This window comes from Ictalurus furcatus, chromosome 12 (genome assembly GCF_023375685.1).
Source record: "Ictalurus furcatus strain D&B chromosome 12, Billie_1.0, whole genome shotgun sequence".
NCBI lineage: Eukaryota > Metazoa > Chordata > Actinopteri > Siluriformes > Ictaluridae > Ictalurus > Ictalurus furcatus.
In genome coordinates this window covers 26,091,226-26,108,213 of record NC_071266.1, presented here as the reverse complement: position 1 = coordinate 26,108,213, position 16,988 = coordinate 26,091,226, and the positions used below count along the sequence as shown (strand labels likewise).

At 40.3% G+C, this 16,988-nt stretch overlaps 1 protein-coding gene across 1 annotated transcript in view; it reads left to right on the top strand.

Moving 5' to 3' along the window:
* The window catches only part of LOC128615528 (NACHT, LRR and PYD domains-containing protein 12-like), a 298,796-nt gene that overhangs the window by 45,198 nt on the left and 236,610 nt on the right, over positions 1–16,988 (top strand). The window contains exons 9-11 of the mRNA XM_053637702.1: positions 8,764–10,614; positions 10,990–11,184; positions 12,523–12,696. Of these exons, the coding sequence (XP_053493677.1) occupies positions 8,764–10,614; positions 10,990–11,184; positions 12,523–12,696 (2,220 nt within the window). The remainder of the gene's footprint in view (positions 1–8,763; positions 10,615–10,989; positions 11,185–12,522; positions 12,697–16,988) is intronic.

Below are 16,988 nucleotides of genomic sequence, written 5' to 3'. Positions count from 1 at the left end.
CAACATTTTCTTTAGTTGAGAGATGTGAAAGATTTTTCCCCAATATTAACTGTGTGTTTGTTTTGTGTTTTCTAGGAGTGTCAGTAATTCCAGCAGAAGAGATCAGCATCTTCAGGACTCAGCTGTGTGTCCATGAGCTGTCTGTGTTTACACTAATATTCAAACATGGAGACCCCTGACCTGGACACAGATAATGTGACCCCGCCCTCAAATAACCAGTAAGCTACCATGTCCTAGTATTTTAGTCATTAAATATTCATATCTGAAATATATAATGAGTTTATATGAAAATAATAACAAATATTTATACTGAGCATGAGAAGTTATCAGTCAACACTTGAAAAAACTACTAGATTCTGTTTATTGTAATAAAATGATGTCCTTATGAAAATGAACCATACAGTCGAACAGTAAAGAGACATGAGACGATACACTAAACACAGACAGGGCGTTATTTTGGTGCTCAGTGTATATTATTTTGTATATTTCCTCATGACAAGCTATTAATTTGTGGTTACGCCACTGCCAGCACAAACACCACGTGCTTCTGAATCGTTTTAGACGTGAGTGAGACTTACATCAAGTGCAGCACACAGGTGTTTATTTAACCCTCATTTCAGACTGTGGTCAAGACAAACCGTGATAGAAACTCCAGTGCACTCATACAAAGGTTTATGGTAACGACCTTCAGACGGCTACACTTTGGATATCTGCTATGAATTCTGGACAGTGTGAAAATGTTACAGGAAACAATATGGAATGACACTTAAACTACTACTACTACTACTATTAATAATAATAATGAACATTAAGGAGTTCTAATAGGAAATAAAAATTATGAAAATAATATAATGTACATAAACACCAGACTATAAAATTTCATGAAACAGACACAAATATTCTACACTGATTCTAAAATGAATAGGAAGTACAAAGTAACATTACTGTATAAACGTTAAGAGAGGTAGAGGTCATAACGAATATTAAACAGAAATATCACGATATACGATATGATACAAATTCTCTCACTGTATTTTATATCCTGATTATTGAGACAGTGAAATTGTGTCTCATGTCCTCTCTGTAATGTTGTACAGTAAACTCAAGAGAAAGAGATCAGACTCCCCAGAACCCAGCTGTGTCTCCATGAAGAGTGATGTGTCTATGCAGCTTCCTCGGAACTTTAGAAATAAAGACTCCTCGTCTGTACACAGGTAACATCCCATAATTCTCATAGATAAAGTCACTGCAGAGAGAAAGGCCGTGTTACACATTCTTTTATCCAGTCCAGGGTCATTAGCAGCATTCTGATATTTATCGGTGTATTCTATACTTTAATTAGACTCTAATGCTGCTACAATACTTTCACTAAATATTTTAGAGTAATAAATATCAATAAATGTGCAGTTCAGTGTTTCACAGTGTCATATACGTAATATATGAAGTAAATGTATCTTGATGTGACAATAAAAGTAATAGTAATGACAAAATAATTAACACAACCAATAAAGACTGTAAATTCCACTGTTCATTATTAGAGCACATTAACTCAAATTAACAAGTCAGTCAATATCTGTAAATAGTGTCTATAAAGAACTTTCTATTATGTTGTACAGTAAACTCAAGAGAAAGAGATCAGACGCCCCAGAACCCAGCTGTGTCTCCATGAAGAGTGATGTGTCTATGCAGCTTCCTCGGAACTTTAGTGATAGAGACTCCTCGTCTGTACACAGGTAACATCCCTTAATTCTCATAGTTAAAGTCACAGTTAATGTCTGTGCTACACAATCATTAGCAGCTATTTTTATTTATATTAGAGTAACTTGGTCTTTAGTGATACTACAGAACTTTCAGTGAATGCTTTAGATGAAATTTTCTAAACATTTATGAAGGTCAAAATGTCTTACAGGTAATGTCTTAAATGCTAAAGCAAGAAATGCTATATCTATAGGGAAAATTAGCTATTTAAATTAATTTATTCAATTCTCCACCATTGTATTTAAAGAAAATTTAGATAGTAAATTTAGTTACCTATATTCTCCACCGATACAAACAGGAAAGCCTCAACTCCCTAGGAATCTTAATTTGATTTAGGGGACTATGCCCGAATCAAATAACAACAGCTAACCAATTTATTCATCCAGCAAAGGTTTTAGAGAGGCTGCTCACTGATTCTGAAAGTTATTACTAGCGTGGTAGTAGTTGAGGCAATATTTCTGAGCAGGGTAGCAGGGTCTGCAAGTTTAGGGACTAAGATCATGAGCAAATGAATCACAGACAACTTCACTTTAATATAGACGAGACTTCATTACATGATTCTACAACACGTAAACGAATCTAACTGCTACACAAAGACTGTTCTAACACACACACACACACACATGTGTATGACAGAGGAATAGACGTACAGTATAACAGATGCAAAGCAGAATGCTAGTGTTTCGGCAAATTATGGCTTCCAGAATAGACTCTGACCTGAGCGAACCATCACTGCATTAGGAGTGACCCAGAACTGATTGTAAGGTTAGCCTAGGTATGGATTCTACTGCACCAGCTTATTAAACATGGGAAAGATGTGTAGTTGCTTGCCGTAGTTAGTGAGAGACGAGGCGTGCGACATCGTTGGAGGTCAGGAGGCCTGGTCGAGACGATAATCGGCAATTGGATGGAGTCGCTCACAGTCGCAGGTTGGTTTCAGCTTAAAAGTTTCTAGGTTAAAATCAGCAGTATTACTTGAGAAAAGAAAGAAGCGGAGGTCTGAAAACCAGATGATGAAACGGACAGGAGTAACAAAATGAATCTTCCTCGCTGCCAGTAGTGATAAGCTGTGGAGGCTAAGTTTTAATCACTCTGATTTTATTGTCTGATTGGTTGTCCTGAAGGTCCTACATATAAGCAAAACAAACTAGAGGAAACAATATGTCATGACACTAAAACTACTACTACTATAAATAATAATAATAAACACTGAGGTGTTCTAATAGGAAATAACAATTATTAAAATATGATTTACGTTTATTCATTTAGCAGACGCTTTTATACAAAGCCACTTACAAATGAGGAAATACAAGCAAAGCGATGTATCAAGCGGAGAACAGTACAAGTAGTGCTACTGTACAAGATTTCTAATGGCGTTCTAGTGAAGCAAAGTGCACAGAGTAGAGGTATAAGTGCCAGTGTAATTTTTTGTTAATAAGTGTTGGGGGGGGGGGGGGGGGGGGGGTTAGGTTAATGTTTAGTGAAGTGTTCACGGAAGAGGTGGGTCTTTAGCCGTTTATTGAAGATCGTGACAGGTTCTGTGGTCCGGATTGAGGTTGGAAGTTCATTCCACCGCTGTGGGACGGTCAGTTCGAGGGTTCTGGAAAGAGACCTCGTGCCATGCTGAGTAGGCACTACTAAGCGTCGGTCATTAATCGATCACAGATCGCGTGAGGGAGTGTAAACCTCAAGGAGAGCGTTGAAGGTGGGTACTGTGGAGGGAGATGAAGAGGGGTGTGACATGGGTTTTTTTTTTTGGGCTGGTTGAAGATGAGTCATGTTGCTGTGTTCTGAATCATATGAAAGGGTTTGATGGAACTGGCTGGGAGACCCAGGAGTAGTGTGTTGCAGTAGTCCAGTTTTACATAACAAGAGCCTGGACTAGTGTAGTCTGCTCAGTGGTGAGATAGGGTCTGTTTTTCTTGAAATGTTGTTGAAAGGCGGTCTGTCAATTCAAGTCGTCATCAAAAGTCACCCCAATGTTTCTGGCTGTCCTGGTTGGCTTGAATCTGATCATAGCTGTACGGTGAGGTTGTGGTTGATTAAGGGACAGGCAGTGATGACGAGAAGCTCAGTTTTTGCTAAGTTTTCCCCACATCCAGTTTGAGATGTCCGACAGGCAGTCAGAGATTCGTGCAGAGACGGATGGATCATCAGCTTGGAAGAACAAATAGAGCTGGGTGTCATCAGCATAGCAGTGATATGAGAAGCCACGAGACTCGATCACAGGCCCCAGAGATGTAGTATAAATAGAAAAGTGCAGCAGTTGACCCAGAACCGACCCCTGGGGAACCCCAGCTGTGAGTTGCTTAGTTTCAGAACCCCCCCCCCCCCCCCCCCCCCCCCCAATACCTTGAAGGATCTGCCTGTGAGATATGATTCCACCCAGCGCAGAGCTGTTTCGGTGATGCCCAGGCTGGAGAGAGTTGACAGGGGGATCTGATGATTCACAGGATCACAGTATCATGGCTACACAATAACTGTCGCTGGTTATATAGATATTGTAAGACCCAACAACAGGCACAAAAATTTAAGTGGGAAGTGTCTGTAACTCCATAAAGTATACAATAAAGGGATGCCATTTATAAAAAAAAAACTTGTCCGTACAACCTGCATCGTATACCTTATTTTCTCGAGTTTTAGAAAAAACATCACGTCCTTTAGCCACTGGGAGATAGATGGGTATTTAGCAGACTTCCAGTGCAACAGTAGGGAACGTCTTGCTATAAGGGATGTGAAAGCAATAACATCCTTTTGTATCGAGCTCAATGGAACTGAGTCATCAGGAATCCCAAATACAGCAATCAGTGGACAAGGCTTTAAATCTACCCTGAGAATAGTGGACATGATGGTAAAGAAACAAGACCAAAAACCATGGAGATCAGGGCAGAAGAAAAACATATGGCCAAGATGGCAGGGAGAGCCATGGCATTTATCACACCTGTCCTCTACATCCGGATACATCACAGAAAGTCTCGACTTGGACAGATGGACTCTGAGTAAAACTTTGATCTGTATAAGTCCAAGACGAGCACAAGAAGTGGTAGACTGTACCCTCCCTATAGCACGTTCCCAACACTCCTCACTTATCTGTACTCCTAACTCTGTTTCCCACGCATTCCTAATTTTGTTACTCGACTCACTACCTAGCACCAGAATAACATCTTAAATCCTAGAAATCATTCCTCTCTGATGCGGATTGTTTGAAAACAAGCTTTCCCAAGCCTGTTCAGGAGGTGCAGAGGGGAAATCAGGAAAACATCTAGAAACAAAATTCCGAAAAATTTTTTTCAAAATTTGAAAATACTGAAAAAAATGCATCACAGGGAGGTCATAAGTGGATGCCAGATTGTCAAAGCTATCAAACACACCATCGGCATTCAGATTTTTAACTTGTTTAATGCCCTTGTCATACCACACTGAAAATGTGGAGTCCAAACACGATGGAGGAAATAGATGGTTGTTGACTAAAGGACACAAAGAGTCCAAATTTAAAGCGCCGTCTAAATTGATACCAAGTCATAAGTGTGTTGAGGACGACTAGATTATCAGTATATAGGGAGAGTTTTGTAGGTAAAGAGGAATAAAGCAAAGCAGGTAAAGAGGATTCCCTACAAGAAGATAGTTCCAATTTAGACCAAGAAGATCCAGGAGATTTAACCCAGTAGCAAAGTTTATGAATGTGTGCAGCCCAGTGATAGAATTGAAAATTGGGTAATGCAAGTCCTCCACTAAGTCTACATTTCTGCAATAAATAGTTACTAACCCTTGGTGGCCTCCCTCCCCAAATAAATGTACTAATTATCTTATTCAATGAATCGAAGAATGATTTTGGCAGAGAAAGAGGCACTTGCTGGAACAAGAAAATAATCTTTGGTAATTTATTCATTTTTACGACATTGATCCTGCCAATTAGAGAAAGGGGTAAGTTACCCCAACTCCGAATGTTGGATTTAACCTTTGAGATAAGGGGAGTGAAGTTAGCTGATGAAAGATTAGATAAAGAACGTGTCACGTTGATACCTAGGTATTTAAACCCTGACTGACTAAATTGAAACAGTAGATCTGACTGTTGGAGAGAAAATGCTGCAGTATTGACAGGAAAACAGTCGCTTTTATCTAAATTTAATTTATAACCAGAGACAACACCGATGGACTCCAGAACACCCAAGACAGCTGGCATAGAGGCAACAGGATCGTTACATACAATAACAAATCATCAGCATTTAGCGACAATTTGTATTCTACACCGTATCGAACTATTCCTTTAAACCAGGGAGAAGATTTTAGTGCAGTAGACAGCGGCTCGATAGCGACAGCAAAAAGCAGAGGGGATAAAGCACAGCCTTGGCAACTCCCTCGTCCGAGAGCAAAATAATCCGAATAAATATCGTTTGTCTGAACCCTGGCATTAGGGGATGAGTAAAGGAGGCTAATCCAAGAAATAAACTTATCCCCATATCCGAACTTCCTCAAGACTGCAAACAAATACTCCCACTCAACCCTATCAAATGCTTTTTCAGCATCTAATGAAATCACGATCTCAGGGAGCACAGACGAATGCTTTGAATAAATTATGTTAAAGAGTGTACGGGTTTTGAAAAACAATTGACGTCCCTTTATAAAACCGTTCTGCTCTTCAGATATAATATAAGGGAGTACATTCTCTAAACGAGATGCCATTACTTTCACCCACACCTTTACATCTGCATTAAGCAGAGACAGCGGTCTATAAGAACCGCAGGAGGACGGATCCTTACCCTCCTTAAGAAGCAGAGCTATAGTGGCTTGTGTCAATGTTGGAGGCAAAGACCCACATTCCAAAGATTCGTTGAACATAGCCAAAAGCAGTGGAGCTAGTTTTCCAATAAACGTTTTAAAAAATTCAACTGGAACCCGTCCAGGCCAGGAGCTTTGTTAGATTGCATAGTTTTAACTGAAATTAAAATTTCTTCAAGAGAGAGTGGGGAGTCCAGTTGCATAGCAGTATTCGAATCAATAACAGGGTTACAAAGGTTTTGAAGAAATGCATTCACTTTAGTATTGTCTGTAGGAAATTCGGATTTATAAAGCGAAGAGTAAAACGATTTAAAAGTAGCATTAATTTCCATGGGATCTGTAGTGACGATATTATAAGTGTTTTTAATACTAGGTATGAGACGGGAAGTGGCCTGTCGCCGTAGCTGATGTGCCAGTAAACGACTCGGCTTGTCGCCATGTTCATAATATGAACCACGAGTACGTAACAACAAGCGTTCCGCCTCTTTAGTCGAAATAAGATTAAATTCTGCCTGTAAGTCAAGACGCTGTTTAAGAAGTTCTGGAGAGGGGTTCAGTGCACATCTCTGATCGAGGTTACTGATCGCAGATGTAAGTTCATTAACCCCAGCAGTGCGTTTTTCATTACAGTGAGCAGAATAAGAAATAATCTGCCCTCTGATATAGGATTTAAGTGTCTCTCATAACAATGAATAAGAGGTGGAGTCATTCTGATTGAAGAAAAGAAAGTCATCAATAGAAGTGGAAATGAACTCACAGAATTCACTGTCTGCTAAAAGAAGAGAATTAAATCTCCAAGGCGGTGGGCTATGTTTATAAATAGAAAGATGAATATCTAATTGTAGAAGCGCATGGTCAGAAATTACAATACCCAGATAGTCAGAAGAAACTACACAAGAATCAAGAGTGCGGTCTATAAAAACATCATCAATCCTCGAATAGGAACAATGCACCTGGGAGAAGAAAGAGAACTTTTTAAGAAAGGGGTTACGGGATCTCCAGGGATCAACGAGACCATTCTGACACATAAAATCGGAAAATGTTTTAGACATCGCAGATTGATTCAGAGTACGGGGATTAGACCGATCTAAGTTTGGGTCAGTTACACAGTTTAAATCTCCACCGAAAATCAACAGGTGAGTATTTAAGAAAGGGAGGTTGCTCAACAATCTATTAGCAAATTCCACATCATCAAAGTTTGGAGCGTATACATTTACCAACAACACCTGTCTTTGCATCAGAGTACCAGCAACTATAATATATCTACCGTTCACATCAGCGATAACGTTAGTGGAGGAAAACTGTATCCTTTTGTCAATTAAAATAGCGACCCCTCTTGCTTTTGAATTAAAGTTCGAGTGGAAGACTTGACTCACACAAGGCAGTGTAACCTTTGATGATCTTTAATACGTAGGTGCGTCTCCTGTAGAAATACTATATTGGAGTTTAAACGTTTCAAATGTGTAAAACCTTAGATCTCTTGACAGGATTACCCATACCTCTGACGTTCCAACTAATAAATCTTAAAGGCCTGTCTGTCCCAGCTGTGCTGGCATCCATATTACTACTAACCATTTAAAGAAAGTAAACCATAGGAATATGAATAGCCAATTAGAGCCGAAGCTTGAGTGCGGCGAAGTCAGGGATACCGCTCGGCAACGCGGATGCGGATTCAGGGGGAGAAGGGGGCTCGCTCGCGGCGTGCATCCTAGGCCTCAGTCGTGTCTGAATGCTACCACGGGAAAAGAAGTACAATAAGTCAAAATATATTATATGACCAAAAAGCGCTAATTAATTACAATTTTAATCGAAATCAGCAGGAGCCTCCAACTTCGCGTCTTACTCCATCAAACTCCGAATTCGAACCCCACTACAATTGTTTTTAAAGTGATAAAAGTTATTGTCTTTAACAGCTACAGTTTTTATTCCCAGTGTTCTACAGAAGTCAGGAGACAGAAGAGAAAAGGACATCATCACAGCTACAGGGTAAGATCAAAACCAACAACATGACTGTGACACTGATGCACTGGTATTATAAACATCTCTGCTGTTATTTCCTGCAGAGTGATTAGATTATAGAACACATACTGTAGAATACGGCAAATACACAGTGAGAACATCATAAAGAATGGTTATCTGTGGTAACAGTCAGAAAAAAGTGTGATCTTAAACTCTAATAATTAGACCCCATGTCTCACCATGTCTTCCTTCTTCACCCTGTCACAGACACGACCCGGAACCTGCTGCTGTAAATGACTTCCAGAAAAAGTTCAAATTAAATCTGGTGAAGAAGTTTCAGTGTTTAAATGGAGTGATGATAAACCGGGAAAACCGAACACTCCTGAATGAGATCTACACAGAGCTCTACATCACAGAGGGAGACGGTGGAGACGTCAATAAAGAACATGAGGTGAGACAGATCGAGGCAGCATCCAGGAGAACAACAACAGAGGAAACACCGATCAAATGCAATGACATCTTTAAGCCCTTATCTGATCAAGACAAACCCATCAGAACTGTGCTGACAAAGGGAGTCGCTGGCATCGGAAAAACAGTTTCTGTGCAGAAGTTCATTCTGGACTGGGCTGAAGGGAAAGTAAATCAGGACGTCCAGCTCATGTTTCCACTTCCTTTCAGAGAGCTGAATTTGATGAAGGACCAGAAACTGAGTCTGATGGATCTCCTTCATGTCTGTTTTAAGGAGACAAAAGAAACAGAAATGTCCAGTTTGGAAAAGGTTCTGTTCATTTTTGACGGATTGGACGAGTATCGTTTTCCTCTGGATTTCCAGAACACAGAGAGAGTGTGTGATGTAACTGAATCAGCATCAGTGCATGTGCTGCTGATAAACCTGATCAAAGGGAATCTGCTTCCCTCTGCTCTCATCTGGATCACCTCCCGACCAGCAGCAGCTGATCAAATCCCCTCTGAGTGTGTCCATCGAGTCACAGAGGTACGAGGGTTCAATGACCCACAGAAGGAGGAGTACTTCAGGAAGAGGATCGGTGATCAGAGCCTGGCCAATAACATCATCACACACCTGAAGTCATTAAGAAGCCTCTACATCATGTGCCACATCCCAGTCTTCTGCTGGATTTCAGCCACTGTTCTAGAGAGAATGTTGGGTGAAGAAGAGAGTGGAGAGATGCCCAAGACTCTGACTCAAATGTACACACACTTCATCATTCAGACAAACATCATAAGAGAAAAGTACTCAAAGAAGCAGGAGAGTGATGAAGAAATGCTTCTCAAACTGGGACGACTGGCTTTTCAGCAGCTGATGAAGGGCAACCTGATCTTCTATGAGGAAGACCTGAGAGAGTGTGGCATTGATGTGAGAGAAGCAGCAGTGTACTTAGGTGTGTGTACTCAGATCTTCAGAGAAGAGTTTGGACTTCACCAGAGTAAAGTGTACTGCTTTGTTCATCTGAGCATTCAGGAGCATCTCGCAGCTCTGTATGTGCACCTGACATTCATGAAAGAAAAGAGAAATGTTCTTGTACAGAGTTGGCTTTCTGAACCAGAGATTTTATCTGACGAAGAGGATGAATCGGAGATGTTCTCTGAATCTGAGATGTTCCATCACCAGTGGATTGAAGAAATTACAGTCTCAGATGTCCACAAGAGTGCTGTAGATCAGGCCTTAAAGAGTGAGACTGGACATCTGGATCTTTTCCTCCGTTTTCTTCTGGGTCTCTCACTAGAGTCCAATCAGAAACTCTTACATGCCTTAGTAACACATGCAGGAAGTAGCTCCCAGACAGGAAAGGGGGACACGGTACAGTACATCAAGGAGATGATCAGTGAAGATCCCCCTACAGAGAAATCCATAAATCTGTTCCACTGTCTGAATGAACTGGGGGACAATTCTCTAGTGGCGGAAATCCAACGCTACCTGAAATCTGGAACACAAAGTGAACTCTCTTCTTCACAGTGGTCTGCTCTGGTGTTTGTCTTACTGACATCAGCAGAGGAGCTGGAGGAATTTGACCTGAGTAAATATATCTCTACAGATAAAATAAGAGATAGGATTCTTGTGAAGGTGATGCCTGTGATTGCAGCATCCAGAAAAGCAATGTAAGTAAAGCTGAATAGAACTGTTCTACTGTTACAGTGTTAAGAGAACAAATCAAATGTCTTAGCTGTTCAGATCAATCTAACTCTTCATGACACTTTAGACTCTTTCTTTTCTCCTATTAATAACATTTTAGATCAGATTCTTGCTTTCCCATTTGGTGTCCCGGATCTTATACTCCATGTTTATACAATGTGTGTGTGATGATGTTCGCAGCTGAAAACTCCCACCAAGCCGAATCTGAACAGCTCTGACTGTGTGGGACTTTTGTCTAACGGATGTTTGTGCTTTTGAAACTGAGAAGTTGCAGTGAAAGCTTTGAGGACTTGTTTGATAATTTGCATTACTGTTAGTTCATTATGTATTATTTCCTTCAGTATCAGGTGTGATACAATTCAATACAGTGGTTGGTCAGCTCTGGACTCAGTGCTCAGCTCAGAAACCTCCAATCTGAGAGACCTGCATCTGACTGTGGATACACTGAATCTGACTGGGAGTTATCTAGGAGCCTCAGGAGTGAAGCGTCTCTCTGCTCTACTGGAGAATCCTCAGTGTAAAGTAAAAAATCTGAGGTAAGATCATCTCTCTGAGAGACACAGTACTCACTAAAAGCTGCAGTTAATAGTTGTGTACAGTTCTGTTTTTTCAGTTAAATCAGTACAACATACAGAACAAATATATTAGTCATTAAACATATCACTTGTGCAGTAAAGTAATAATTAAATGCACTTAGATATGTGTATAAAAATACATCTAATCAGAGATTTAAAAAACCCTGACTCGTTACTTTTAACATAAACCAGCAGTAATTTTACACCATAATTGTTCAGTATTAATAATTAGGGATGCACCGAATGTTCGGCAACCGAAATTATTCGGCTGAAAATAGCAAAAAAAAAGCATTTTCGGTGTTCGGCCGAATAAGTGAAAATGCCGAATAAATTTGACCGAACAGTGACGTGTTTGATGACACAACCAGAGTGAGACCTGCGAATGTCACGACCTCGATGAGGGGATGCGCACATGCACGAGCTACATGCACGACGCACGAGCTCTTCGGATGTTTACTTTTTTGTTTCTGTTCCGGAGAATTCTGTCACGTCGCGAGACGTAAGGGAGTAGAGTACGGAAGCAGGTAAAGACATATTTATTCAAGGACAGGCAGACACATCCAAATCATAATCCAAAAAGCTCAAGACAGGCAAAGGGACTAAATGAACTAATCTATAGTTTAAACTAACTAAATCTATCAAGGAACAGAACATTAACAACGTATCTAACTCTACTATATCTACTATAATACTCGGCGAGGTGTACAGGGACGCGAGCGGTATATATCCCCAATATAATCAGCCCAATAGAACCATTTTCTGCACTCTTGTACGCAATGCACTTTTTAATGCACTTATTGTTGTAGTCTACAGAGTGTTCCATTCTTTCAGCAGTCAGTTATAGGCCTAACATTGGCTATTCAAGGGGCTCAAAGATGACCACATCAGAATATTTTCATTTTACTCATTTATTTATTTAAAGTTATATTGTGCCTTGTTGGTAGCCTGTGCCTGCTGGAATGAAAAAAATGTTCAGTGTTAAATAAATATTTTGAAATTGTAGTGTTTGTAATTTATTTTTTTCTTTGAAAAGCAAGACAAAATAGTAAAAAGCACATTTTGACTATTCAATTTATGCAATGGTGAAAAAATGGCAAAATAAATGGAAACAAACACGAAAAAACATGTTCGGTTTGACCTTCGGCCAAGAATTTTCATTTCAGTGCATCCCTGTTAATAATATGTTGTGATTGGACAAGAGAAGGGAGACAGTCCAACATAACACACATCATCTTTACAGTAAGTTTTAAACCAAGATGAAAATGTGTTGATGAAGAGTGTGTCATTGTGTCTCTGCAGGTTGCGTGGTTGTGATATCTCAGGTGAAGACTGTGCTGCTCTGACTTCAGCTCTGAAATCAAACCCCTCACACCTGAGAGACCTGAATCTGTCTGGGAATAATCTAGGAGACTCAGGAGTGAAGAGTCTCTCTGCTGTACTGGAGAATCCTCTCTGTAAACTGGAGATACTGAAGTAAGATCATCTCTCTGAGAGTCACATGACCTGCTCCTCAGTAAGACACATTCTCTAATAGTGAGACTGAAGCAGAGGTTTTAGGTTCATCATCAATGTCCTGAGGAGGAAGATTGTTTCTTTTCACTGCACACTGATGATCTGTCACAGAGTCTTTGGGTCAGATGTACGTATGTGAGAAGCTGCAGCACAAAACGTGACTTGATGCGACTGCAATGTGTCTAAAATTACTGTGAAATTTACTACAACACTGTAACTAATCACACAAACTGCAGCTCCGACACAAACTAAATACACTGTGTGTGATGCAGGGTTTAAATGCAGCAGGGAAATGGTGCAAATGATCTCAAAATATAGAGTTTATCAATTAAAATGAGAAGTTAATGTTATAGAACTTAAAAGGTAAAAAAATGATTGAACATTTGATTTTTAATTAAAATGGAATTTCTATGAAAAGGGTTGCCAGATCTGCTTTACAGAAGCAGCCCAATGGACTTCACTGTAAATTTATTAGTCTCGTACTTACTTACTTTTTTCCCTCTGGGGAACACAGACCACTGACGACCTTCCACCATCTTTCACAGTTCCAGGATTCTCAGATCCGTTTCAGGCCTCATTCATACGTGGAAATAAATCTGATATGAATCGGATACGTGCATTTGCGTCTGCCATGTAATCAGACAGATCGGATATTCCCCTGACAATGCGAGTACGTCATTGAAAAAGCGACAGTGGCGAATGACGTCAACTCAGGTGGACACCAACCGCGAAAACACAACTCTCGACAAGGGCTGTCTTCTTTTTTCTCCACTTAAGAGACCGGTGTTTTGCTGATCTTTAAATACTGTGTGGAAAACAAAAGCTTGTATTATGTTTTCGTCTGCGTCCGTTGCAGCATTTTTAGATCCTTTTCGGCCTAAGATTCAGGTGACGTCTACCTCGGGTTGTTTCACGAAGTGTATAGTGTAAATGCAGATATCGGGTATGGGTCACTTTTAAAAGAAGATGTAAGCGGGTCGTCAAGACCTGCAGAGTAAATGCAGCCAAAAGTCACTCTGGATAAAGGAGTCTGCTAAACGCTGTAAACATGTTAAAAATAAACAGTTTAAACTCAACAGGATATTCCAGATATAAAAGTACAGTAATCCATGCAAATTATAAGTTAAGGCAAAATTATTCAATTAAATTTTATTTATATAGCGCTTTTTACAATAGACATTGTCTCAAAGCAGCTTTACAGAAATATATAAACACTGTTTACACATATTAAAAGTGCGAATTTATTCCAAGTGAACAAGCCGGTGGCAAGGAAAAACTCGCTAAGATGTTAGAGGAAGAAACCTTGAGAGGAACCCGACTCAGAAGGGAACCCGTCCTCATCTGGGGAACAACAGGTAGTGTGAAAAAGTTCATTATGGATTTATATGAAGTCTGTTTGGCCTTAGAAGCAGCCGTAGTCCCAGCAATCTGGAATTGGAGTAGATGAGAGCTCCATCCAGAGGCAGGACATCCGAAACGGATCAGGCCAGTCCGGAGAGCAGAGAGGATCAGGATCTCTAGTATCTCCATAAAATCGTGTGTGGCTCGACAGAAGGAGAGAGGGAGAGAAGAGATTATTAGGACTGTGCTTAGCGTAACAGAAAGTCTAGTCAGGGTAGGCTTGAGTAAACAAGTACGTTTTAATCCTAGACTTAAACACTGACTGCGTTTACATGGACAACAATAATCCACTCTTAATCTAATTAAGACCATAATTTGATTAAGAAACTAATATGTAAACAGCAACCTTAATCTAATTATGGTCATAATGTAATTAAGCTCTAATCGAATTAAGACAGGTGGATTACTCCTGTTTTAATCGTATCATGGATGTGCATTACAGACATGTAAACACCTTAATCACAATATGAACGTCATGTGAGCGTTTTCACCACATTTTGTGACAGGACACGATCACACATGGCAGTTTTACGTTTTACGGCGAACGAGAGAGTTCGGCTGTGTCCCAAACTGCATACTTGCCTACTATAGGCCAGTAGTGGGGAAAAATACATGCATCTCGGCTACTATACAGTAGATAAGCATGCGATTTGGGACGCAGCCCATGGCTATAAGCAGTCGTCTATTTGCACGTATAACATGACTAATAATTAACCGCACTTGAAGCGTTCGTGAAAAATTTAAATAAAAACACCCAAAACTGTTTACGGTACCATAACGAAGACGAACTGTATGTTGATACGTGAAATTCTGGAGGGACGTTGGACGGTGTGGCGCGGTGACGTAATGACGCGGGCTGTTAATCTAATTATGATCAATAACATGTAAAACGGGAACATGACAGGAGTATTCTAAAAGCGACTCATGTAAACTCCTTAATCACGTTATTATCTTACTCAGATTAAGGCTAATAATTAGATTACTGCTGTCCATGTAAACGTAGTCACTGGGACTGTGTCTGAGTCCCGAACACTAATTGGGAGACTGTTCCATAACTGTGGGGCTCTATAATAGAAAGCTCTTCCCCCTGCTGTAGCCTCCGCTATTCGAGGTACCGTCAGATAGCCTGCATCTTTTGATCTAAGTAGGCGTGGCAGATCATAGAAAACCAAAAGGTCGTTTAGATACTGTGGTGCGAGATTGTTTAGTGCTTTATATTTTAATTTATTTATTCATTTTCATGTGATTTCATTTACCTTTTCTCTTCTCCCTTCCCTTTCCCAAATATTTAATTGAGAAGAAGAAGAAAAAAAACACAAACCCCCCCCCCCCCCCCCCCCCCCCAGCTCATCTTGGCTACTCAATAACTGTCGCTGGTTATATAAATATTATAAAACCCAAGAACAGGCACAAAAATTTAAGTGGGAAGTGTCTGTAACTCCATAAAGTATACAATAAAGGGATGCCATTTATAAAAATTCATTAATTAATTAAATAAACAAATAAATAAATAATTCATCTATGTTAGGAGCGTATACAATACCTGTCTTTGCATCAGAGTACCAGCAACTATAATATATCTACCGTTCGCATCAGCGATAACGTTAGTGGACGAAAACTGTAACCTTTTGTCAATTAAAATAGCGACCCCTCCTACTTTCAAATTAAAGTTCGAGTGGAAGACGTTTCAAATATGTAAAAACCTTAGATCTCTTGACAGGATTACCTCTGACGTTCCAACAAATAAATCTTAAAGGTGTGCCTGTCCCAGCCCGAGTGGGACCCCCCACCCACCCCCACCCAACACACCCAAAGTCTCCATAAAACAAAGGGAGACAGCAGTGTTTCCCACCAAGAGTTGTCCACAATGTGAAAACAACTCAAAGATTAAGCCGAACTAACCAACTAAATTACCTAAACAAAAAAAAAATTCCAGTAAGAGAAAAGTCCCCTACTGACTTCAAATCTGATAAACAGTCTGCATACTTTAACAAATACAATGTCCTTACCTTTTAAAGACTTGTAACTAATAATATAACAGTGTAGCATGTAAAGATGAGGAAATAACACTAATAAAATGAAATAAACAGAAACTCTAACCCAGTCAGAGCCTCAAAACAGAGAAGCACATTAATACAGAAGTAGATTTAAGAGGAGTGAGTCCTTAAATCTAGACGAAGTAATGCATCGACAACATCTTCAATAAGAATCCGAATTCTGTAGAGCTGGAAGGCCGAGTGCAAAAAAAGAATAAAAGTGAAAAAACTCCACTATATAGGTGATGCAGTTCACCCCGAAATCAAGAGCTTAACGTGGTCTCCTGCTTCCTCCGCTGAAATAAAGTCCTTCTGGACACCGTTATATGTAATGTGAAGCCGAGCTGGGTGAAGTATTCCATAGCGAGCGCCCTCAATACCACGAAGTTGACGCCGAAGCTCATTAAACACGGCCCAGGCCCGGGCGGTCTTGGCTGTGTAGACAGGGGAAACGGAGATGGTCAAATCCCTCACTTTCATCCTCTGGAGCTCTCTCGCACGGCGTAAAAATATCAACACAGTCACTGTGATAGTGGAATCTGCACACAATAGCTCGTGGTCGTTCACCAGGCTTGGACTTCGGCCGAAGGGTCCAGTGGGACCGGTTCAGAACCGGCAGGGTGCTAGTTTTTTCTCGAATTTTCTTTTGAGTGGAGACACTCTATCCAGCGTGTAGTGGAGTGTTGACTCTAAGCGTTCAGTCTCCTGATCGAGTTCCCTGGGATCAGACGGTGATCCAAACCTAATTGATGTCTCTGGGAGGTTATTGATGAAGCTCGGTGCAGTAGCTGATGTGAAAGTAGGTTTTACGCGGTA